This window comes from Hyperolius riggenbachi, chromosome 10, assembly GCF_040937935.1.
Source record: "Hyperolius riggenbachi isolate aHypRig1 chromosome 10, aHypRig1.pri, whole genome shotgun sequence".
In the NCBI taxonomy this organism is placed as follows: domain Eukaryota; kingdom Metazoa; phylum Chordata; class Amphibia; order Anura; family Hyperoliidae; genus Hyperolius; species Hyperolius riggenbachi.
Genome location: NC_090655.1, coordinates 292939161 through 292965616, shown reverse-complemented (window position 1 = coordinate 292965616; position 26456 = coordinate 292939161). Strand labels below are relative to the sequence as shown.

The following is a 26456-nucleotide window of genomic DNA, read 5'->3' as shown; positions in this document are numbered from 1 at the left end:
TGCATTTGGTGCCAGGTACTGTGTTCCTCCTTCCATTTTATGATTGATGTTTATTGACTGTGCACAAATGCTTGAACTAGATGCTGAGGCCCATCAAGTGATTGGGGAAGTTGAAGCGGAAGCTGGCTACAGCATCACAAAGTTTAAAGCAGGAAGATCAGACTGGGTAACCTTTTTCACAGATCCAGCAAGTGGTACAGAAGCCAGTAAAGCAGTGGGGGTAAAGGTACTTGAACAAGACATTAATCGGCTGTCAGAAAAGGAAACTAAACTTTTTTGGACAGTAGCTTCCTTAAAGAGGTATGATGATGAAAACATAGCTTCCCGTGGTTTTAGGAATTTTAGAGAAGCCAGCGAGTACAGAACCGACAAAGAGTTTGTTAAAAAGTGGGAGGAGGAACATCTAGGCCATTCCTTACGTCTTCAGGCGATCGTTCTGAAACGCACTGAGCTTGAGTATCATAATACAGTGAAAGATCTTACTACTAAAAAGGAGGAATATTTGAAATTGTCATCTGGAGCCCAATTGCAGAAATTGGAAGATAAAATTGAGAATCGCTTGACCCCTATTCAGGACGAAATTAAGGAACGCAAGCTTCGCAAATTCAGGAGAGACCAGCAGGATTTTAAAGAGGGAAAGATCTTTGATTGGGGCCAACCAGTAAGGCGATCTAGAAATAAACGGAGAAATCCTAAAGAGCCTAAAGATTACTGGACCACCGACTCTGGTTCCAATTCAAGCCCAGACGAGGGTAGCCCAAAAAGAAAGCCAAAACCTAAACCCAGCCCCAAGCCGATAATTAAAAAACAAGAATGTGCCGAGGTCCCTTTAGACACAGAATCCGCAGGGGAGGACGGCGACGAACCCCCTCCCAAACGAGTCAGGACAAGGAGAGTGTCATGGGGGAGGGGGACACATGGGAGGGGCTATCGCAAAAGGAGATAGAGGATCAATTATCCTTTAATGCTGAAAGTGAACTACAGTTGATAAATCTGGCCGCTGTTGAGTTGCCTGAAGGTTGTATGACAGTCCTGCAGAAAGGTTTCAATTTTTCAGTCACTGCCAAGTTTGATTTTTTTCAGATTTGAGGTCGATTGGTACAAGACTATACGCAAGTTGAATATCACGATGTGGCGGTTAAAGGAGTCTATACAAGACCCTATTGAGAGGAAGGTGAACAAATTCAACACCATTAGTAATTTGGGTTACATAGCCCCTAGTCTCAATACCGCCACAGATATGGAGGCTCTGTTTAATTTACAAGCATTATTGGAAGAGAGCGAAACTGGTCTGAACTCAGGAGTCACTTCTGAAGTTAATAAAGAGGACTTCCGTCCATGCAAATCAGTGAAAGATTTTGCTACCACGCCAGGTTCAGCAGTAGACATTTTCAACCATCGAGTTCTGGCAGACATGCAAGCACTCATTTATCCCAAAGGCACACCTAATATTACTGAAAGTGAAAGGTAAGCTTTAGATTGGCTGAAAAACAACGAACATATCGTTTTGAAAAAAGCAGATAAGGGGGGCAACCTTGTTATCATGTCAACCGAATACTATCTTAAAGAAGCATTGAGACAGTTGGAGGGTCCCGATCATTTTTATATAAGATTGAAGCAGGATCCCACCTCTCGTTTCAGTACCGCCCTGCAGTCCCTACTTAGGAGAGGGGTGGAAAGTGGTTTCATCAGCAAAAAAACGGGGGAGGGTGTGACAATCCAGCCCCGCGATCCCGTCGAGATCTGCTCCCGTTAGCGTACGCAGGAAGTACGGGTGCAGACGGACAACGAGACCGGTTGCTGGATCGTCAGAGGTAAGAAGAAAAGGGCGACAGAGCGTGCCAATCCCGTCTAATCTGCTCCCGTTAGCATACGCAGGAAGTACGGTGAACAGACTGACAATAAAGATTGGTCGCGCAGCTGCCGACAATATGTAATGGGACAAACATTCACCAATCCCGTATTACTAGGCCACTGTTGCCATGCAGGTCTCATGCACTAGAGACAGCTGGAGGCAAATTCACTGTGTGCGTAGTAAACGGTTAAGATTGGTTGGAGGTGCCCATACATGTACAATTCTGATTGTATGTACAATCGGTAAACAAAAAAAATATCGATTTCGCGCTGGAAATCGGGTAAATAAAGTAAACTGCCACCACTCTCTCAAGTTCAGGGAGGAAAGAGACTCCCGCTATCATAATACGGTAGCCAGCCCAATCACGTTCAACACGCTCAAGTCACCGTTCGGGGAATAGTCACTTCCGAAGGCTTAAAGACTGTGAGCAATGTGACGTTAAAGAAAGGTTACTGGGTCCCTATATGATGCAATCTCGAATTGTATTTATAATCGAGAAACGAAGTTATCGATTTCGCACAGGAAATCTGGTACTAGCTAATCCTAGAAGGAAGAAACGGTTATTTACAACCTAGCTAGCAAATCAACAATTTATAAGCAAATCATAAAACAATGCGGTAGTATGACTGACTCTTCAGAGGGCAGATTCGTTATAGCAGCAATCAGATGACCAGAACAGGCACAAGACTGAACGATAAAATCGTTAGTTTATTTCTAAACTACATACACACAGCTTATTTTAGAACAGATTGATTGACAGAGAGAAGAGAGGAAAAGAGAACAGAATGTCTTAATATACAGTTCAAATACCGTTATTGGTAGTCCATGCGGCAATCGCAAGTCTTTGGCGAAAGTCCCAAAATGGCGGTTGCCATGCGGCCAACAGGCCTTTGTTAGGAAGTTCCAAGAGGGAGGGTTTGCCCGCATCCTTGCGGGCTGCCAGGATGTTACTAGGCATCAGATTGAAGGTAAAGGACACAGAGCTTTCTGGGCTCTGTCTGGTTATAGCCCCCACTCCAGCAAGGAGGGGTTAGGGGGCGTGGATCACACACCTCTTTGGAATAGGAGATCTCTGCCCCTCTCAGAGAGACAAAATTTTACCTGAATCATGATAAGTGTGCTCATCTGCAAACCGTACAAGTTGTGTTAAATCTAATAACATTTTTAGGTTTGTCAGAATTTATCAAGAACGTTGATACCAAACTTGGGGGGTTTAGAGTGAACGGTGACCCCAAAATGTATATCTCTGCTTTGGCAGGGCTTACCTTGAATTCAGAAACATCCAATCGTGTGGTTGGTTCCGAATTTCAGAATAAGCGGGTTCTTAAGGCCGTTGCCTATTTGGAAAGCCATCTTTATGGCAAAAGATGGATTTCATATTTGTGAGATCACAGAAAGGTCAGCTGGGAGATGGAATCTCCTTGATCCTTCAGCTGAGGTAATCCTGAGAGAACCCCCTGCTGTGATCGGTTCCTAGCAGTCTGGAGGAGCTAACATTTATGAGCTTCTGTCAACTGATATCTACCCTTCACCTGATGGATGAGGTCATAAACACCTCAGGGGGTCCCCTTTGCTGGCAGAGAATCTTTTCAACAGCAGGCTAATTAACTGGCCATGAAAAGATTTCTCCAGCCCTTTGGTGAAGGGGAAAAAAAAAAGTGTATTTAAACCCAAAAATCTGTCAGTTTCGGTGGTTTGCGAAGAACTAGCGTTGGTAACTCCATGACGCATTCGATATGTCATATCGACTGCGTCACATCTCCCCCCTTTTCAAGATTGGGGAAGGAGCGGTTAGCAGGACCTTGACTGAAGCAATACCAACTTGTTACTTGGGCTCAGTACAGCGGGGAAGCCTGGGTTCCACATGACCTTGGGGGTTGCCCTTTTTGTGTTGGTCAGTGGTTTAGCCAGGAGGCTACAGGGCTTCGCAAACGTCCTGTAGTATCCCGCTGTTCCCAGAGAGGCCTGTACCTCTGTCATGACAATCTGATATGCGTCTGGTTCAACGGTCAGATTGTCAGCTGACAGCTGTCCTAGTACCAGGGACGAGTGATCGCAGTGTTGCTCCCAAGTCGGGGGGAACACAGGGATGTCATCCGGGTATGTGACTGTACAACCGGGCTTGCCCTTCAACAGGTCGTTCCAGGCCTGTTGGAAGGTGGCTGGGGCATTCCTCCTACCAAAAGACATCCGCATCAAGGCGTTTAAGTCCAAGGCCAGGGCGAATGTGGATTCCAGGCGTGCCTCGGGCACGGTTGGAATCTGCCAGTATCCGTAGCTCCGATCGATGATCGTTAGGTAGTTGGCGGATGCCAGCCAATCCAACAGATCACCGAGGGGAGTCATGGGATACGCAACGGTTCTTGGGATGTCGTCCGGCATCCTATAGGCCTCACAGAACCTAGTGGTCTGTGAGCTAGAGGATTTGCGGAGGACAGCCATCTGTAACATCTCCTCATACTTCATCTTTACTTTGGCTTGCACCTCCGGAGAGGCGCTGTAGGGGATCTGCCATAAGGGCTCGTGAGTCCCCGGGTCCCTTCTGTGAACTGCTGTATCCTGCCCAGGGTTGCTGCGAAGATTTCGCTGGGGGGGCGCAGTGCGCTTCAGCGAGGCCTTCGGGGAGTACGAGCGGTGGGGGGTGACTTTCACATCATCCGCCAATTCTCGTGTGGGAGCTATCAAGCCTGGCAGGGGACCTGTGTCTTCCTGTTCTAATTGGCCGTGCTCTCCCAGAACTAACTGCGTTCTATCTGACTGGGCTTCTAACAGATCCACATGGACCGTGCTTTCACCTGGGGTGTCAGTTACATGGGGAATGGGTTCACTGGAGTAGTTACCATTCTCCCTGTACACCTGTAGTGGAGCTTCCACTGCTGGCGGCTTAGCGGTCTGGCCACTAAGCGCACGCAGGTTGGAGTCGCTCTGTAGTATCCTCACGGATGTGGGACTACAAGTCTCAGCCAGCTGCCTAGTGTGATCTGAGGTCAGCTGCTGAAAATCAAACTCTCTGGGGTCAGAGCTGACAGGAATGCCTGCAGGCTCTGAGCTCAGGTTACCAACAGTACTGTGTGTGTCTGTCTGCACAGGCCCACCACAGTAAACATCACCTTTTGGGTAAATCAAAATCACGTCAATATCGACATTGGTCCGGGGGTCAGAGATATCAGGGGAAGTCAAGACTCCTCCAGATAGTCCTGAGTCCGGACTACCGGTGACACTGAAGGCGTCACCCAGCGTACTCTCACAACCATGCACAACATTATCAAAAGCATTTGCATAACATGATATGTCATTTTTAGCATGAGTGTCACCCGCCTGAAAGTCAGAATTGTCAGAGGGGATCCCTGCTGTCAGCTCTGAGTTCATGCGGCTGGCCATAGAGCATGTAATGGCCAAAGAATGTACAGCGTTTCTATCACAATTATCACTGACACATGCAATTTCATTAGTAATAACAGGTGCAGAAAAAGATAAAAGACAGTCAGTTGCTTGTACATATAAATCTGAGGGTACCTCCCGCCCAGTGGCGTTAGGTACAGTAGCAATAGCAGGTAAGGGGTTGACATCTCCCTGTTTTCCCATAGGCTTGTACAGTACCTGGTGGTCAGGGAGTCCTGCTGGGAACTCCTGCATATCAGCAGAAAATTCCGAAGGGCACACAAGCGTGCCTAGATCAGTGCCAAGCACAGGAGGAGAGGAAAACTCAGCAACAGCCCGCTCTGGAAAACCCACCCCCCATCCGGCCTTCTCGGGACCTGGGATAACAGGGTTGTGGTGGTTGGGCCTGACTTCAGTCAGGGTGAGGAGCTTTTGTGGGAGAATATCTTCCTCTGTGGCAAGGTCGGAACAGACCAAGGAAACATCTGCTTCTGGAGCACTGGAGCAAAAGATGATCTGGTCGTCCACTGGAGCACTGTGACGATTTCCGGAACCGTAGAGCATCTCTGACATGCTGACAGGCTGTGCAGAGGGTGATGCAGGTGACGGATCAGGGTTGCTAGCCATCTTCGGGCTAGGGACGGTCGTTCTCTTCCTCTTGGGACAGAAGAACTTTATGTGGCCGGTCGAGCCACAAATATTACACGTGCGAATGGCAGGTGTGTCAGACTGGGGTGCAGCAATAGCAGCAGCTGCAGGTCTCGGTGGCACAAAGCTCGCCGGACCAGGAGGAGCGAATGCAGTAGGCTTACCTCCTTCCAAGTCTTGGGACAGTGTTCTGTGACTGTCCAGCACCAGGGTTCTCTGGCTGTCAGGTACAGGAACCTGATGGTACGCCCTCTCAGAGGTGCGCACAGGAAAGTCTCGTTCCGTGCCCTCTTCCATGGCAGGAAGTTTAGCTGTGGGGGTCACGGGTAGAGGTTCGCATCTCTCCACCGTAACACATAGTGAAGAGTGCTGATTTGATTGGGTTAGCTGGGCCAACTCCAATTCACGCTGGAGCCGTAGCTCTTTGTCCTGGAGATCCCACTGGCGCAGTCGCTCTTGGTGCTCTGCTTCACGCTGGAGCATCCGTTCTCGGAACTCCTGGTACATGCGCAGATCCTCGCCGGTCAGGTTTGCCAACCACTCCGGGGGTATCAGGACTGCGGTGTATGGAGGCATTAAGCAAGGTGGCGACAAGGATTCCATCTCTGGGGTTATGCCACCAGCTCAGCCTTGTTTGTGCTGCAAGCAGCAATGCCGTGCAATTTGCAGAGGGCTTGCAAGTCAGGAACTGACCAATTCTGGTGAAACTGAACTGAATCAGACATTCAGAAGAGAAGAGTACAAGAAAGAGTAGGATATAGCAAAGAAAAAGTTAGGAAATGTAGACCAATCTATTCGCTATCAATGTGTACCGTTTTGTGCCCAGAACTTCGGTTCTGCAAGACAGGATACTTAGCGACCACTGTCTTATTGTTCTGGTTGCAAAGACTGAGTTTGTCAGATCTTTGCGCTCTGATTTCCCAAAAGCTGGCTATGCCTGGTTTTGGGGTGTGCTATCACCACCACTGCCAACCAATGTGACAATCCAGCCCCGCGATCCCGTCGAGATCTGCTCCCGTTAGCGTACGCAGGAAGTACGGTGAGCAGACGGACAACGAGACCGGTTGTTGGATCGTCAGAGGTAAGAAGAAAAGGCGACAGAGCGTGCCAATCCCGTCTAATCTGCTCCCGTTAGCATACACAGGAAGTACGGTGAACAGACTGACAATAAAGATTGGTCGCGCAGCTGCCGACAATATGTAATGGGACAAGCCTCCACCAATCCCGTATTACTAGGCCACTGTTGCCATGCAGGTCTCATGCACTAGAGACTGCTGGAGGCAACTTCACTGTGTGCGTAGTAAACGGTTAAGATTGGTTGGAGGTGCCCATACATGTACAATTCTGATTGTATGTACAATCGGTAAACAAAAAAATATCGATTTCGCGCTGGAAATCGGGTAAATAAAGTAAACTGCCACCACTCTCTCAAGTTCAGGGAGGAAAGAGACTCCCGCTATCATAATACGGTAGCCAGCCCAATCACGTTCAACACGCTCAAGTCACCGTTCGGGGAATAGTCACTTCCGACGGCTTAAAGACTGTGAGCAATGTGACGTTAAAGAAAGGTTACTGGGTCCCTATATGATGCAATCTCGAATTGTATTTATAATCGAGAAACGAAGTTATCGATTTCGCACAGGAAATCTGGTACTAGCTAATCCTAGAAGGAAGAAACGGTTATTTACAACCTAGCTAGCAAATCAACAATTTATAAGCAAATCATAAAACAATGCGGTAGTATGACTGACTCTTCAGAGGGCAGATTCGTTATAGCAGCAATCAGGTGACCAGAAAAGGCACACAACTGAACGATAAAATCGTTAGTTTATTTCTAAACTACATATACACAGCTTATTTTAGAACAGATTGATTGACAGAGAGAAGAGAGGAAAAGAGAACAGAATGTCTTAATATACAGTTCAAATACCGTTATTGGTAGTCCATGCGGCAATCGCAAGTCTTTGGCGTAATGTCCAAAATGGCGGTTGCCATGCGGCCAACAGGCCTTTGTTAGGAAGTTCCAAGAGGGAGGGTTTGCCCGCGTCCTTGCGGGCTGCCAGGATGTTACTTGGCATCAGATTGAAGGTAAAGGACACAGAGCTTTCTGGGCTCTGTCTGGTTATAGCCCCTACTCCAGCAAGGAGGGGTTAGGGGGCGTGGATCACACACCTCTTTGGAATAGGAGATCTCTGCCCCTCTCAGAGAGACAAAATTTTACCTGAATCATGATAAGTGTGCTCATCTGCAAACCGTACAAGTTGTGTTAAATCTAATAACATTTTTAGGTTTGTCAGAATTTATCAAGAACGTTGATACCAAACTTGGGGGGTTTAGAGTTAACGGTGACCCCAAAATGTATATCTCTGCTTTGGCAGGGCTTACCTTGAATTCAGAAACATCCAATCGTGTGGTTGGTTCCGAATTTCAGAATAAGCGGGTTCTTAAGGCCGTTGCCTATTTGGAAAGCCATCTTTATGGCAAAAGATGGATTTCATATTTGTGAGATCACAGAAAGGTCAGCTGGGAGATGGAATCTCCTTGATCCTTCAGCTGAGGTAATCCTGAGAGAACCCCCTGCTGTGATCGGTTCCTAGCAGTCTGGAGGAGCTAACATTTATGAGCTTCTGTCAACTCATATCTACCCTTCACCTGATGGATGAGGTCATAAACACCTCAGGGGGTCCCCTGTGCTGGCAGAGAATCTTTTCAACAGCAGGCTAATTAACTGGCCATGAAAAGATTTCTCCAGCCCTTTGGTGAAGGGAAAAAAAAAAAGTGTATTTAAACCCAAAAAACTGTCAGTTTGGGTGGTTTGCGAAGAACTAGCGTTGGTAACTCCATGACGCATTCGATATGTCATATCGACGGCGTCACAGAGGGGTTGTTGCCAGAGTTTCCAACTAAGCCTGTCTGGTATTTCCTCCCCAAGGTTCACAAGGATCCGGTCTGTCCACCGGTCGTCCGATTGTGTCAGCCAGGGGGTCACTCACAGAACCTTTGTCCAAATTTTTGGACTTCAAACTCAGGCCATTCCTGAAACACGTCACCACCCACCTGGCTGACACCTTGGACGTCCTGAACAGGCTGGGGGACGTGAACCTTGGGGAGCATGCCAGGCTGGCATCAATTGATGTAGTCAATCTTTATACAAGGATCCCACAACGTTTGGGTACCAGGATCGTTGGTGAATTTTTGGAAGAAAAAAGGTAAAGACCAAATCTGGGTCAAATTTATTTGCGAGTGCTTATATTTTGTGATTTCTCACAATGCCTTCCTATTCAACGATACCTGGCATCAACAAAACTCGGGAGTTGCCATGGGAACCCCAGTAGCACCAACATTTTCTGATTTATTCCTCTGGGGGTGGGAGAGCAAAGTGGTTTTGACAGAAAAAAACCCCTATAAAGCCCTCATAGGATGCTGGTATCGTTACGTGGATGATGTTCTGTTGATTTGGAACGGTAGTGATTCCGAGTTTGACCAATTTTTAGTGTTCCTTAATAACAATGAATTCAATATGCAATTTACAGGAGTGTTGGGAGGTGATAAACTACAGTTTTAGGATCTGTAACTCTTTGTGAAGGAGGGCCAAATTTTGTAAAAAAGGCCATAGGAAATCGACTGCGACCAACACTTTGCTCTCTAATACCAGCTATCATCCAACGCATACAATCAAGGCTATCCCCTATGGCCAATACGTGAGACTCAAGAGGAACAACTCCAGGAGGGAGGACTTCCTCCAACAGAGTCGGGAATTAACGGCACGTATGGCCAATCGGGGGTATAGCATGATTGAGCTTAACAGAGCTTTTCGCCGGGCCGATAAGTTGGAAAGAACAAATTTGTTACAACGTAAGCCCCGAAAAAACACCCAAAAAGAACGTGATACCATTCAACCCCTTACATGCGTGTTCGACTTTACTCCGATGGCCGACCAAATCAGATCGGCCATTCTGAGACATTGACATATTCTTCAGGGAGATTCTCTCCTTGGGACTTATGCCCAAACCAAACCCCTAATTTCGTTTCGACGGGCGAAAACGATTGGCGACACGGTTACCAGAAGTGAATTTAGGAGAGCAAAGTCTTCAAGTTGGCTGCAGAGATGCGTTCCTATTGGGAACCACAGATGTGGTAACTGTAATCATTGTCACCAGTTTAAATCGGGACCCAGTGTACAGTTAGGTGGAACAATACTCACTATTAAAGATTTTCTACACTGTAGATCTAATCATGTAGTGTACTGTATCCTGTGTAGATGTGGTTCTTTCTACATAGGACAGACAACCAGAGATGTTTACTAAGTCGTGTTCTTTTGTTACTGCTTCCTAACTAGCTATTCCTATTGAGTATCCATCCGGGAGCTATTTTTAATTGTCTTTATTGTTTTTAATACATTTAGTACTGTCCGGCATGAAGACGGCGAGTAGTGTTTACTTTTTGCAGGAGGCGTGCCCCAGGCAGGGTAGGCTGAGCCAATGACCAGTTAGAGCTGTGGGACTTGGATGCGGGGAGACCCGCTGCTCGCCTATTGGCTAGAGCCTCCCATGTGACTCTATGAGGTAGGCTGCTGCCGCCCAATGCGGAAGTTCTTCCGCAATGGATGCGCTCCAGCGTGCGGTGCACAGACTCGCTGCCTTCCGGACAGACGACAGGTTGAGGCTTCCTCCCACTCCTGTTCTATTGGTCGACATGATTGCCAATGACTAAAAGCCCTCTGGGTAAGTCACGGCTGTTAACAGCTATTGGCTGTATGCCGGAAGACTACCTATAGAGAGGCAGGGAGGTGATCTACGTCGTCCACTATCCAATAAGGTTCTTTACCTGTGGAAGGGAAGTGGGAGTTGGCAACAACCTGTACCTATGTACTTAAGGAGTGTTTGTAACAATGTCTTTTGTACAATCTGCCTCTGAAGAAGCTGGTTTAAGCCAGCGAAACAGCTGTCAGGCATCTGATACCCCCACTGCTATGTACCTGCTATTTTCCCCACCGGAAAAAAGGGATTTTAAGGAAGCGGTGCCTCCTCTTTTGTCCTCTACTACATTGGATTACGACTGCATTTGGGACATGCACGCTCTGATTCCCAACTCTGGTGTGTCTGCCCTGCTGCATTTGGTGCCAGGTACTGTGTTCCTCCTTCCATTTTTTGTATTTATGCCTACGCCAGTATGGCCAGTGCTTTCCCTCTATGGACCTTTCAGGGTCTATAGATTAGGATAGTAACCATAAACTTGGGCTAGGATAGTAACCATATACTCAGGCTAGGATAGTAACCGTAAACTCGGGCTAGGATAGTAACCGTACACTCGGGCTAGGACAGTAACCGTATACTCGGGCTAGGATAGTAACCATAAACTTGGGCTAGGATAGTAACCATATACTCAGGCTAGGATAGTAACCGTAAACTCGGGCTAGGATAGTAACCGTATACTCGGGCTAGGATAGTAACCGTACACTCGGGCTAGGATAGTAACCGTACACTCGGGCTAGGATAGGAACCGTACACTCGGGCTAGGATAGTAACCGTACACTCGGGCTAGGATAGTAACCGTACACTCGGGCTAGGATAGTAACCGTACACTCGGGCTAGGATAGTAACCGTACACTCGGGCTAGGATAGTAACCGTACACTCGGGCTAGGATAGTAACCGTACACTCGGGCTAGGATAGTAACCGTACACTCGGGCTAGGATAGTAACCGTACACTCGGGCTAGGATAGTAACCGTACACTCGGGCTAGGATAGTAACCGTACACTCGGGCTAGGATAGTAACCGTACACTCGGGCTAGGATAGTAACCGTACACTCGGGCTAGGATAGTAACCGTATACTCGGGCTAGGATAGTAACCGTACACTCGGGGTAGGATAGTAACCGTATACTCGGGCTAGGATAGTAACCGTGCACTCGGGCTAGGATAGTAACCGTGCACTCGGGCTAGGATAGTAACCGTACACTCGGGCTAGGATAGTAACCGTGCACTCGGGCTAGGATAGTAACCGTGCACTCGGGCTAGGATAGTAACCGTGCACTCGGGCTAGGATAGTAACCGTACACTCGGGCTAGGATAGTAACCGTATACTCGGGCTAGGATAGTAACCGTACACTCGGGCTAGGATAGTAACCGTACACTCGGGCTAGGATAGTAACCGTACACTCGGGCTAGGATAGTAACCGTACACTCGGGCTAGGATAGTAACTGTACACTCGGGCTAGGATAGTAACCGTACACTCGGGCTAGGATAGTAACCGTACACTCGGGCTAGGATAGTAACCGTATACTCGGGCTAGGATAGTAACCGTATACCTCGGGCTAGGATAGTAACCGTATACTCGGGGTAGGATAGTAACCGTATACTCGGGCTAGGATAGTAACCGTATACTCGGGCTAGGATAGTGACCGTACACTCGGGCTAGGATAGTACCGGACACTCGGGCTAGGATAGTAACCGTACACTCGGGCTAGGATAGTAACCGTACACTCGGGCTAGGATAGTAACCGTACACTCGGGCTAGGATAGTAACCGTACACTCGGGCTAGGATAGTAACCGTACACTCGGGCTAGGATAGTAACCGTACACTCGGGCTAGGATAGTAACCGTACACTCGGGCTAGGATAGTAACCGTACACTCGGGCTAGGATAGTAACCGTACACTCGAGCTAGGATAGTAACCGTACACTCGGGCTAGGATAGTAACCGTATACTCGGGCTAGGATAGTAACCGTATACTCGGGCTAGGATAGTAACCGTATACTCGGGGTAGGATAGTAACCGTATACTCAGGCTAGGATAGTAACCGTATACTCGGGCTAGGATAGTAACCGTACACTCGGGCTAGGATAGTAACCGTACACTCGGGATAGGACAGTAACCGTACACTCGGGCTAGGATAGTAACCGTACACTCGGGCTAGGATAGTAACCGTACACTCGGGCTGGGATAGTAACCGTATACTCGGGCTAGGATAGTAACTGTACACTCGGGCTAGGATAGTAACCGTACACTCGGGCTAGGATAGTAACCGTACACTCGGGCTAGGATAGTAACCGTATACTCGGGCTAGGATAGTAACCGTACACTCGGGCTAGGATAGTAACCGTACACTCAGGCTAGGATAGTAACCGTACACTCGGGCTAGGATAGTAGCCGTACACTCGGGCTAGGATAGTAACCGTACACTCGGGCTAGGATAGTAACCGTACACTCGGGCTAGGATAGTAACCGTACACTCGGGCTAGGATAGTAACCGTACACTCGGGCTAGGACAGTAACCGTACACTCAGGCTAGGACAGTAACCGTATACTCGGGCTAGGACAGTAACCGTACACTCGGGCTAGGATAGTAACCGTACACTCGGGCTAGGATAGTAACCGTACACTCGGGCTAGGATAGTAACCGTATACTCGGGCTAGGACAGTAGCCGTATACTCGGGCTAGGACAGTAACCGTACACTCAGGCTAGGATAGTAACCGTATACTCGGGCTAGGATAGTAGCCGTACACTCAGGCTAGGATAGTAACCGTACACTCGGGCTAGGATAGTAACCGTACACTCGGGCTAGGATAGTAACCGTACACTCGGGCTAGGATAGTAACCGTACACTCAGGCTAGGATAGTAACCGTACACTCGGGCTAGGATAGTAATCATATACTCGGGCTAGGATAGTTGTACACTCGGGCTAGGATAGTAACCGTATACTCGGGCTAGAATAGTAACCGTACACTCGGGCTAGGATAGTAACCGTACACTCGGGCTAGGACAGTAACCGTACACTCGGGCTAGGACAGTAACCGTATACTCGGGCTAGGATAGTAACCGTACACTCGGGCTAGGATAGTAACCGTACACTCGGGCTAGGACAGTAACCGTATACTCGGGCTAGGACAGTAACCGTATACTCGGGCTAGAATAGTAACCGTACACTCGGGCTAGGATAGTAACCGTACACTCGGGCTAGGATAGTAACCGTACACTCGGGCTAGGATAGTAACCGTATACTCGGGCTAGGATAGTAACCGTATACTCGGGCTGGGATAGTAACCGTGTACTCGGGCTAGGACAGTAACCGTACACTCGGGCTAGGATAGTAACCGTACACTCGGGCTAGGATAGTAACCGTACACTCGGGCTAGGATAGTAACCGTACACTCGGGCTAGGATAGTAACCGTACACTCGGGCTAGGATAGTAACCGTATACTCGGGCTAGGATAGTAACCGTATACTCAGGCTAGGATAATAACCGTATACTAGGGCTAGGATAGTAACCGTACACTCGGGCTAGGATAGTAACCGTACACTCGGGCTAGGATAGTAACTGTACACTCGGGCTAGTATAGTAACCGTACACTCGGGCTAGGACAGTAACCGTATACTCAGGCTAGGACAGTAACCGTATACTCGGGCTAGGATATGTTTCGCTCTTTGTTTTTATAGTGTTTATTTTGTAAATTATTGCTTTTAATTGTGTTTTTCCTTTTTACTCTTACAGGAGGAAAGGATTTCCGCAAAAGCGCTATATTGCCATGGCGATTAACCAGGCTGAAGCACAAGTCCCGCCCCACTCACATAGCCCAACAGGAAGCCCATGAGAATGGGCTGACATCACTGGCCAAATCGGCCGCGATGGCGATTGGAGGTAACTCCGTTAGGACCAGCCCTGGAAGGGGCGTCTCCCTTTTCTCCTATGTGTAGCTTGGAGCGGTGTGAATGGAACGCACGCTCGGTAATGGGCCGGGGGCGGGAGCTGTAAGTCCCTCCTCCTGCTTTCAATGAATCATTATCTGCATTTGTATGTATTGTACCATTTTTTAGTGTGTTGTTGGCCTCTGAGGAAGCAACCGGGGCTCGCGAAACTCTTGTTAGACCGCCACACTATTGCTGTGTCTGTTTGCTCTGCGGGATGAAATAAAGTGAATTGAGCAATTGCAACATATCTGGTGCCCGGATTTCTCCTCTTTTTTATTCTAGCAAAGAAAGCGAGAGAAGTCCAGTCTAGTGTTCTCTGCTAGTAGGGAAACGGAGGGGCGTGTCCTCCCTGCAAGGAGGAGTCTATGTGCAATCTGCTTCTCTTGTCTGGTCATGGTAATGCTACACCAATGTAAGTCTATGGGGTATTTCATACTTGGGTTGTGCAACGCACCGGAAGTCCTCAATGTGCCGCTCAGGGAATCTTAGAACATCCACACGTTGGTTGGTGTGCAGCCTGCGCAGCGACTGGAAGTCATGTATGGCGGTGCAGTTTTTTTTTAATCATTTTCCCGTTCTCGTTACAGTGCGCATGCTCGGATGTGTATACACTTCTGCGCAATTCAAATTCTGACTTCTTCCTTGGCCTGCAGCCAGGATAGAGATTACCGCGCACTGGGATCGCCATAGGATTTGTTCTTGGTGTTGCAGTGCGTTGCGTGCATTTGATCGCACTGCACTACAACCACAGCTCGGCAGTGTGAAACCAGCCTGAATCTATCCAACTGGACTTTCTCCATCCAACATTCCTAATTTCCTCTTCTAAAATCCATACATTTTATCTATAATATTGTAAACAATCACATACTAGCACTACTGACCCATATCTTGTTGTCGATGAGTACTCCTAAGTCCTTCTCCAAGTTTGATGTCCCCAACTGTCTCCCATTTATTTTGTATGGTGCTAGACCATTGGTACGACCAAAATGCATGACTTTACATTTGTCAACATTGAATTTCATCTGCCATTTATGTGCCCATATAGCCATCCTATCCAGATCCTGTTGCAATATGACACTATCTTCCTGAGAGTTGATTATTCTGCACAATTTTGTATCATCTGCAAAAATAGCAACATTGCTCACTACTGCATCTACTAGGTCATTAATAAATAAATTGAAGAGCACTGGACCCAGTACAGACCCCTGTGGTACCCCACTGCTAACAGTCTCCCATTTTGAGTACGATCCATTGACCACAACTCTTTGTTTTCTGTCCATTAGCCAGTTCCCTATCCATGAACACAGACTCTTCCCCAGTCCTTGCATCCTCAACTTTTGCACCAGACTTTTGTGGGGAACAGTGTCGAAGGCCTTTGCAAAGTTCAAGTATATCACATCTACAGCATTCCCAATATCCATATTAGCATTCACTACCTCATAAAAGCTGAGCATGTTAGTCAAACAGGACCTGTCTTTAGTAAACCCATGTTGATGCTGAGAAATAAGATTATACTCTGTTATGAAGTCTTATATAGGAAGATAACTTGATAAGTCCTCCTAGAGATGCAATTATCATCTACTGTGACCAATCTGTGTACAGTAATGTAAAGTGACCATTATCAGCTTATTACAGGCCAGTAACACTAAGTCACCCCTACTGTGACCAATCTGTGTACAGTAATGTACAGTGACCATTATCAGCTTATTACATGCCAGTAACACTAAGTAACTCCTACTGTGACCAATCTGTGTACAGTAATGTACAATGACCATTATCAGCTTATTACATGCCAGTAACACTAAGTAGCTCCTACTGTGACCAATCTGTGTACAGTAATGTACATTGACCATTAATCAGCTTATTACAGGCCAGTAACACTAAGTAACTCCTACTGTGACCAATCCGTGTACAGTAATGTACAGTGACCATTATCAGCTTATTACATGCCAGTAACACTAAGTAGCTCCTACTGTGACCAATCTGTGTACAGTAATGTACATTGACCATTAATCAGCTTATTACAGGCCAGTAACACTAAGTAACTCCTACTGTGACCAATCCGTGTACAGTAATGTACAGTGACCATTATCAGTTGATTACAGGCCGGTAACAATAAGTCACCCCCTACTGTGACCAATCTGTGTACAGTAATCATTATCAGCTTATTACAGGCCGGTAACACTAAGTCACCCCTACTGTGACCAATCTGTGTACAATAATGTACGATGACCATTATCAGCTTATTACATGGCAGTAACACTAAGTAATTCCTACTGTGACCAATCCGTGTACAGTAATGTACAGTGACCATTATCAGCTTATTGCAGGCCGGTAACACTAAGTCACCCCTACTGTGACCAATCTGTGTACAGTAATGTACAGTGACCATTATCAGCTTATTACAGGCCAGTAACACTAAGTCACCCCCTACTGTGGCCAATCTGTGTACAGTAATGTACAGTGACCATTATCAGCTTATTACAGGCCAGTAACACTAAGCCCTACAGTGACCAATCTGTGTACAGTAATGTACAGTGACCATTATCAGCTTATTACAGGACAGTAACACTAAGTCACCCCTACTGTGACCAATCTGTGTACAGTAATGTACAGTGACCATTATCAGCTTATTACAGGCCAGTAACACTAAGTCACCCCTACTGTGACCAATCTGTGTACAGTAATGTACAGTGACCATTATCAGCTTATTGCAGGCCGGTAACACTAAGTCACCCCTACTGTGACCAATCTGTGTACAGTAATGTACAGTGACCATTATCAGCTTATTACAGGCCAGTAACACTAAGTCACCCCTACTGTGACCAATCTGTGTACAGTAATGTACAGTGACCATTATCAGCTTATTAGAGGCTGGTAACACTAAGTCACCCCTACTGTGACCAATCTGTGTACAGTAATGTACAGTGACCATTATCAGCTTATTAGAGGCTGGTAACACTAAGTCACCCCTACTGTGACCAATCTGTGTACAGTAATGTACAGTGACCATTATCAGCTTATTACAGGCCGGTAACACTAAGTCACCACCTACTGTGACCTATCTGTGTACAGTAATGTACAGTGACCATTATCAGCTTATTACAGGCCAGTAACACAAACTCCCCCCTACTGTGACCAATCTGTGTACAGTAATGTACAGTGACCATTCTTAGCTTATTACAGGCTGGTAACACTAAGTCACCCCTACTGTGGCCAATCTGTGTACAGTAATGTGCAGGGACCATTATCAGCTTATTACAGGCCAGTAACACTAAGTCACCCCTACTGTGACCAATCTGTGTACAGTAATGTACAGTGACCATTATCAGCTTATTACAGGCTGGTAACACTAAGTCACCCCTACTGTGACCAATCTGTATACAGTAATGTACAGTGACCACTATCAGCTTATTACAGGCTGGTAACACTAAGTCACCCCTACTGTGACCAATCTGTGTACAGTAATGTACAATGACCATTATCAGCTTATTACAGGCCAGTAACACTAAGTAACTCCTACTGTGACCAATCCGTGTACTGTAATGTACAGTGACCATTATCAGCTTATTGCAGGCCGGTAACACTAAGTCACCCCTACTGTGACCAATCTGTGTACAGTAATGTACAGTGACCACTATCAGCTTATTATAGGCCGGTAACACTAAGTCACCCCTACTGTGAACAATCTGTGTACAGTAATGTACAGTGACCAATATCAGCTTATTACAGGCCAGTAACACTCAGTCACCCCTACTGTGACCAATCTGTGTACAGTAATGTACAGTGACCACTATCAGCTTATTATAGGCCGGTAACACTAAGTCACCCCTACTGTGACCAATCTGTGTACAGTAATGTACAGTGACCAATATCAGCTTATTACAGGCCAGTAACACTAAGTCACCCCTACTGTGACCAATCTGTGTACAGTAATGTACAGTGACCATTATCAGCTTATTACAGGCCAGTAACACTAAGTTACCGTCTACTGTGGCCAATCTGAGTACAGTAATGTACAGTGACCATTATCAGCTTATTACAGGCCAGTAACACTAAGTCACCCCTACTGTGACCAATCTGTGTACAGTAATGTACAGTGACCACTATCAGCTTATTACAGGCCGGTAACACTAAGTCACCCCTACTGTGACCAATCTGTGTACAGTAATGTATAGTGACCATCATCAGCTTATTACAGGCCAGTAACACTAAGTCACCCCTACTGTGACCAATCTGTGTACAGTAATGTACAGTGACCATTATCAGCTTATTACAGGCCAGTAACACTAAGTCACCACTACTGTGACCAATCTGTGTACAGTAATGTACAGTGACCATTATCAGCTTATTACAGGCCAGTAACACTAAGTCACCCCTACTGTGACCAATCTGTGTACTGTAATGTACAGTGACCACTATCAGCTTATTACAGGCCGGTAACACTAAGTCACCCCTACTGTGACCAATCTGTGTACTGTAATGTACAGTGACCACTATTAGCTTATTACAGGCCGGTAACACTAAGTCACCCCTACTGTGACCAATCTGTGTACAGTAATGTACAGTGACCATTATCAGCTTATTACAGGCCAGTAACACTAAGTCACCCCTACTGTGACCAATCTGTGTACAGTAATGTACAGTGACCATTATCAGCTTATTACAGGCCAGTAACACTAAGTCACCCCTACTGTGACCAATCTGTGTACAGTAATGTACAGTGACCATTATCAGCTTATTGCAGGCCAGTAACACTAACTCCCCCTACTGTGACCAATCTGTGTACAGTAATGTACAGTGACCACTATCAGCTTATTACAGGCCGGTAACACTAAGTCACCCCTACTGTGACCAATCTGTGTACAGTAATGTACAGTGACCATTATCAGCTTATTACAGTCCAGTAACACTAAGTCACCACTACTGTGACCAATCTGTGTACAGTAATATACAGTGACCATTATCAGCTTATTACAGGCCGGTAACACTAAGTCACCACTACTGTGACCAATCTGTGTACAGTAATGTACAGTGACCATTATCAGCTTATTACAGGCCAGTAACACTAAGTCACCCCTACTGTGACCAATCTGTGTACTGTAATGTACAGTGACCACTATCAGCTTATTACAGGCCGGTAACACTAAGTCACCCCTACTGTGACCAATCTGTGTACTGTAATGTACAGTGACCACTATTAGCTTATTACAGGCCGGTAACACTAAGTCACCCCTACTGTGACCAATCTGTGTACAGTAATGTACAGTGACCATTATCAGCTTATTACAGGCCAGTAACACTAAGTCACCCCTACTGTGACCAATCTGTGTACAGTAATGTACAGTGACCATTATCAGCTTATTACAGGCCAGTAACACTAAGTCACCCCTACTGTGACCAATCTGTGTACAGTAATGTACAGTGACCATTATCAGCTTATTACAGGCCAGTAACACTAAGTCACCCCTACTGTGACCAATCTGTGTACAGTAATGTACAGTGACCATTATCAGCTTATTGCAGGCCAGTAACACTAACTCCCCCTACTGTGACCAATCTGTGTACAGTAATGTACAGTGACCACTATCAGCTTATTACAGGCCGGTAACACTAAGTCACCCCTACTGTGACCAATCTGTGTACAGTAATGTACAGTGACCATTATCAGCTTATTACAGTCCAGTAACACTAAGTCACCACTACTGTGACCAATCTGTGTACAGTAATATACAGTGACCATTATCAGCTTATTACAGGCCGGTAACACTAAGTCACCCCTACTGTGACCAATCTGTGTACAGTAATGTACAGTGACCATTATCAGCTTATTACAGGCCGGTAACACTAAGTCACCCCTACTGTGACCAATCTGTGTACAGTAATGTACAGTGACCATTATCAGCTTATTACAGGCCGGTAACACTAACCCCCCTACTGTGACCAATCTGTGTACAGTAATGTACAGTGACCATTATCAGCTTATTACAGGCTGATAACACTAAGTCACCCCTACTGTGACCAATCTGTGTACAGTAATGTACAGTGACCATTATCAGCTTATTACAGGCCGGTAACACTAAGTCACTCCCAGCTAATCTATGTGCTGTAATAATATTTTGTTAGTATTTTTCTATTCATTTATACTCACCTGTTCTGCCCTCTGTAACATTGTCCTCTTCTTTATTTGTCCTCATCATGTCTCCCTCCTCCATAGACTGCTGATCACTCCTCACATACGTCTCTTCTTCTTCTTCTTTACATGTCCTCATCATGTCTCCCTCCTCCATAGTCTGCTGATCACTCCTCACATATGTCTCTTCTTCTTCCTCTTTACTTGTCCTCATCATGTCACCCTCCTCCATAGTCTGCTGATCACTCCTCACATACCTCTCTTCTTCTTCCTCTTTATAGGTCCTCATCATGTCACCCTCCTGCATAGACTGCTGATCACTCCTCACATACGTCTCTTCTTCTTCCTCTTTACTTGTCCTCATGTCACCCTCCTCCATAGACTGCTGATCACTCCTCACATACGTCTCTTCTTCTTCCTCTTTACTTGTCCTCATCATGTCACCCTCCTCCATAGACTGCTGATCACTCCTCACATATGTCTCTTCTTCTTCCTCTTCACTCTCAAGTTTAATATCAATTAATTGTTATTCCTAAGCAAAAAAAAATACAACGTTTACTAATTGAAGAGAAACAGCAATCTGAGGCTACACAACAAAATATAATGTTATACAGTTCAAACTTTCTGATGACGCTCAATCCTACTTACCTGATAATGGTGGGGGGTGGTGGGATTTTCCTGTGGACCATCCTGGGAATAAAGAGGACCTATACATCTCTCTGGTGGGTTTCTGTTACTGGATACATCTGTAGGAAACACACACTGACTGAATACATTGTCTCTACGTGATTATCAGATGATGGGGGATCTAGGTGGACAATCCTGGGAATAAAGAGGACCTGTACACCTCTCTGGTGGGTTTCTGTTACTGGATACATCTGTAGGAAACACACACACTGACTGAATGCATTGTCTCTATGTGATTATCAGATGATGGGGGATCTAGGTGGCCAATCCTTGGAATAAAGAGGACCTGTACATCTCTCTGGTGGGTTTCTGTTACTGGATACATCTGTAGGAAACACACACACTGACTGAATACATTGTCTCTATGTGATTATCAGATGATGGGGGATCTAGGTGGGCAATCCTGGGAATAAAGAGGACCTGTACATCTCTCTGGTGGGTTTCGGTTACTGGAGACATCTGTAGGAAACAAACACACTGACTGAATACATTGTCTCTATGTGATTATCAGATGATGGGGGATCTAGGTGGGTAATCCTGGGAATAAAGAGGACCTGTACATCTCTCTGGTGGGTTTCTGTTACTGGATACATCTGTAGGAAACACACACACTGACTGAATACATTGTCTCTATGTGATTATCAGATGAGGGGGGATCTAGGTGGGCAATCCTGGGAATAAAGAGGACCTGTACATCTCTCTGGTGGGTTTCTGTTACTGGATACATCTGTAGGAAACACACACACTGACTGAATACATTGTCTCTATGTAATTATAAGATGATGGAGGATCTAGGTGGGCAATCCCAGGAATAAAGAGGACCTGTACATCTCTCTGGTAGGTTTCTGTTACTGGATACATCTGTAGGAAACACACACACTGACTGAATACATTGTCTCTATGTGATTATCAGATGATGGAGGATCTAGGTGGACAATCCTGGGAATCAAGAGGACCTGTACATCTCTCTGGTGGGTTTCTGTTACTGGATACATCTGTAGGAAACACACACACTGACTGAATACATTGTCTCTATGTGATTATCAGATGATGGGGGATCTAGGTGGGGGATCTAGGTGGGCAATCCTGGGAATAAAGAGGACCTGTACATCTCTCTGATGGGTTTCTGTTGCTGGATACATCTGTAGGAAACACACACACTGACTGAATACATTGTCTCTATGTAATTATAAGATGATGGAGGATCTAGGTGGGCAATCCCAGGAATAAAGAGGACCTGTACATCTCTCTGGTAGGTTTCTGTTACTGGATACATCTGTAGGAAACACACACACTGACTGAATACATTGTCTCTATGTGATTATCAGATGATGGAGGATCTAGGTGGACAATCCTGGGAATCAAGAGGACCTGTACATCTCTCTGGTGGGTTTCTGTTACTGGATACATCTGTAGGAAACACACACACTGACTGAATACATTGTCTCTATGTGATTATCAGATGATGGGGGATCTAGGTGGGGGATCTAGGTGGGCAATCCTGGGAATAAAGAGGACCTGTACATCTCTCTGATGGGTTTCTGTTACTGGATACATCTGTAGGAAACACACACACTGACTGAATACATTGTCTCTATGTGATTATCAGATGATGGGGGATCTAGGTGGGCAATCCTGGGAATAAAGAGGACCTGTACATCTCTCTGGTGGGTCTCTGTTACTGGATACATCTGTAGGGAACACACACACTGACTGAATACGTTGTCTCTATGTGATTATCAGATGATGGGGGATCTAGGTGGACAATCCCAGGAATAAAGAGGACCTGTACATCTCTCTGGTGGGTTTCTGTTACTGGATACATCTGTAGGAAACACACACACTGACTGAATACATTGTCTCTATGTGATTATCAGATGATGGGGGATCTAGGTGGGGGATCTAGGTGGGCAATCCTGGGAATAAAGAGGACCTGTAATCTCTCTGGTGGGTTTCTGTTACTGGATACATCTGTAGGAAACACACACACTGACTGAATACATTGTCTCTATGTGATTATCAGATGATGGGGGATCTAGGTGGGCAATCCTGGGAATAAAGAGGACCTGTACATCTCTCTGGTGGGTTTCTGTTACTGGATACATCTGCAGGAAACACACACACTGACTGAATACATTGTCTCTATGTGATTATCAGATGATGGGGGGATCTAGGTGGACCACAAGTACTGCTCTCTCCTGTACAAGAAATGAAAGTCTCCCCTTACCCGGTGAAGTGAGGGGCGGCTGACTCTCCATCATGGCGTCCTTGTAGAGGTCCTGCTGTCCTTGTAAACACTCCCCTTATCTGTGAAGGAACATGCTGTATCACTTTCAGTTCTGTCACTCTTTTCCATCTTCAGTGATGTGGTCATGTGATCTGTACAAGATGCTGCTGTTAATAAAAAAAAAAAGGGATGGGAGGATTAAACAGCCCATAAAAGGTCATCGCCATAACTGGTCAGTCATGTCGTCCAGGAAACATCATCTTGTGTAGAAACTTACCAGACAGTTGGGATCGCCATCCCTCCAACAATCAGCACGAGGGGAATGCGTCCTCCGGGCTACAGAACCTGAAGACCACAATCAAGATCAGCGGCAAAAAAGACATCAGGTGCCAAAATAAAGTTTTGTTTTAAAAACTGAAATCAGAGCTTTTGTTTTTCATTTAAGAAACGCTGTAGTGAGAGGGATAGAACTGTTGTCTTTTCTGGTAAACTACGAGATACTTTCCTGTCTGCCTGAGGAGAGATGAACGACTCAGCACCCCCCCCCCACCTCTGAACCCCCTCTCCCCCCCCCCCCCCATGCCTCACCTGTCCCAGTCCACAAATATCCTACCCTTCCCCACCACTAAGTCAACCAACCCTCTACCCTCCCCCTTCCCTCCACTCACCAATGAGTCCACCTCTAGTCTCCCCCCACTACTAAATACACTTATGCTCTACTCTCCCCCTAACCCCATTACTAAGTCCACCAATACTCTACCCTCCCCCTCTCCCCACCACTAAGTCAACCAATCCTCTACCCTCCACCACTCCCCACCAAATCTCTACCCTCCTCCACCACTAAGTCCACCTATCCTCCCCCCCCCCCACCAATACTCTACCCTCCCCACCCCCCACCACTATTTCCACCAATATCTACCCTCCTCCCAGCAACAAGTCCACCAATCCTCTACCCTCCTCCCAGAAATAAGTCCACCAATCCTCTACCATCCCCCCAGAAATAAGTCCACCAATCCTCTACCCTCCCCTACCCCCAGCAATAAGTCCACCAATATCTACCTTCCCCCCAGAAATAAGTCCACCGATCCTCTACCCATCCCCTTCCCCACCCCAATATCTACCCTCCCCATCTCCGCACCACTATTTCCACCAATATCATACCTCCCAACTTTTTGAGTTGAGAAAGAGGGACATTTAAGCCATGCCCCTGCCACAACTCTGATCACACCCCCATCACACCCCTAGTCACACATACCATAAAGATTTCATAGGAAAATATGTTGTTTTGTAATTCAAATCACACTGGTCCTTTCTATCCTGGTTCATTTCCTTCATGTTAACCTTTTAAAATTAGTAACACATATCAATTTAAAAGATGTGAATAAAGTTTAGAAGCAACACATTTTTAGTAGAGAAATATATATATTTACATAGAAAGAGGGACAAAGTCCAGAAAGAGGAACAAATGGGGAGGAAAGAGGGACAGGGCTTCCAAAAAGGGACAGTTGGGAGCTATGCAATATCTACCCTCCCCCCAGCAATAAGTGCAGCAATCCTCTCCCCTCCCCATCCTTATATACCCAGATCTTTTCCTGTGCACCCCCAGCTCCTGCCCATCCCCCTATCCACACCTGACATGATCTACATGGGGGAGGGGAATATGATACTACATTATTATTATAATTATTAGCCCCCCTGTATCTGATCATATAGTAACACAGACAGGACATGTCAGTATATCTGATTACCTCCTCCTGCCTCTGCTGCCAGTCCCAGCAATGTCTCCTCCACACTTCCTGGCTCTGCGTTCCACCACTGCTTCACTGAGCACCATCACTTCCGGGTAGTGCGGTTCACGCCTCTCATCCAGGATCTGCGTTCCACACTCCTCATTATGCGTTTCACCTCTTACTCTCAGTCCCAGCAGTTCCGGGCTAGGCGCCATCTAGCGGACAGACTACGAACTGCAGGCGCATTACTAGTATCTCCATACAGACAGAACATGCTGCCAATAAGGCTGACAGTGTTGTTGCGCAGCGCCAGTACTTAAAGGGGCACTATGGTGAAAAATTGAGTTTTTTAAGCAGTGGCATATGCATAGGTGTATGTACAACATAGTAGTTTACATCTAGTGAGGTTTATTTATTTATTTATTTTTTTACATTTTTTACATTGACATCAGCATGGTGCACTTTTATAGCCACGTCGGCAAATGTACCTTTCTGACGCCGCTCAGGCTAATCCATGTAGTTGCAGGAGGCATCTTTTGATCTTGTTGTAACTGTACGGTGACCATACGTCCCGCTTTACCCGGGACGCGTCCCGCCTTCGGGGGGCGCTGTCCCAGGCTGCGTGAGGTCCCGGGAAACGTCCCGCTTTTAGCAGCGGGACGTCCCGGCCTCGGGACTCTGGCCACCGTACAATGAACTAGCCGCAGCGTCTACTAGACGCTGCGCTAGTTCATTCCCCGCAGCCCCGCTCCAGCCTGCAATGTTCTCCTCCGGCAGGCACAGGCAGAGCAGGGCTACGGGAAGATGGCGTCCGGAGGCGGAGCCCTGTATTGGAGACTATTTGTGTCTCCAGTACAGGGCTCCGCCTCCGGACGCCATCTTGCCGTAGCCCTGCTCTGCCTGTGAGAGGCTGAGCGGGAGATTGAAGATCGTCCAGGCCAGGGGGAGCTGCACACACCAGAGGCCGGCTGCGTGAGGGGACGTCTTCTGCCAGGTGAGTAAATGCTTTTTCTTGCAGGTGAAGTGTTTGCCCACATTGTGTACATTTTGTACTGACATGTTTGCCCGCAGTGCGTTTATCTTGTACTGACATGTTTGCC

The 26456-nt window shown here is 46.6% G+C and overlaps 1 protein-coding gene across 1 annotated transcript in view; it reads right to left on the bottom strand.

The window, feature by feature from the left end:
- LOC137535607 (oocyte zinc finger protein XlCOF22-like) overlaps positions 1-26034 on the bottom strand; it is a 30555-nt gene extending 4521 nt beyond the window's left edge. The window contains exons 1-5 of the mRNA XM_068257463.1: positions 25375-26034; positions 23904-23971; positions 23627-23793; positions 21361-21458; positions 20731-21244 (exon numbers count right to left, since the gene is read on the bottom strand). Of these exons, the coding sequence (XP_068113564.1) occupies positions 20731-21166 (436 nt within the window). The 5' untranslated portion in view covers positions 21167-21244; positions 21361-21458; positions 23627-23793; positions 23904-23971; positions 25375-26034. The remainder of the gene's footprint in view (positions 1-20730; positions 21245-21360; positions 21459-23626; positions 23794-23903; positions 23972-25374) is intronic.
- Positions 26035-26456: the final 422 nt, after the last annotated feature.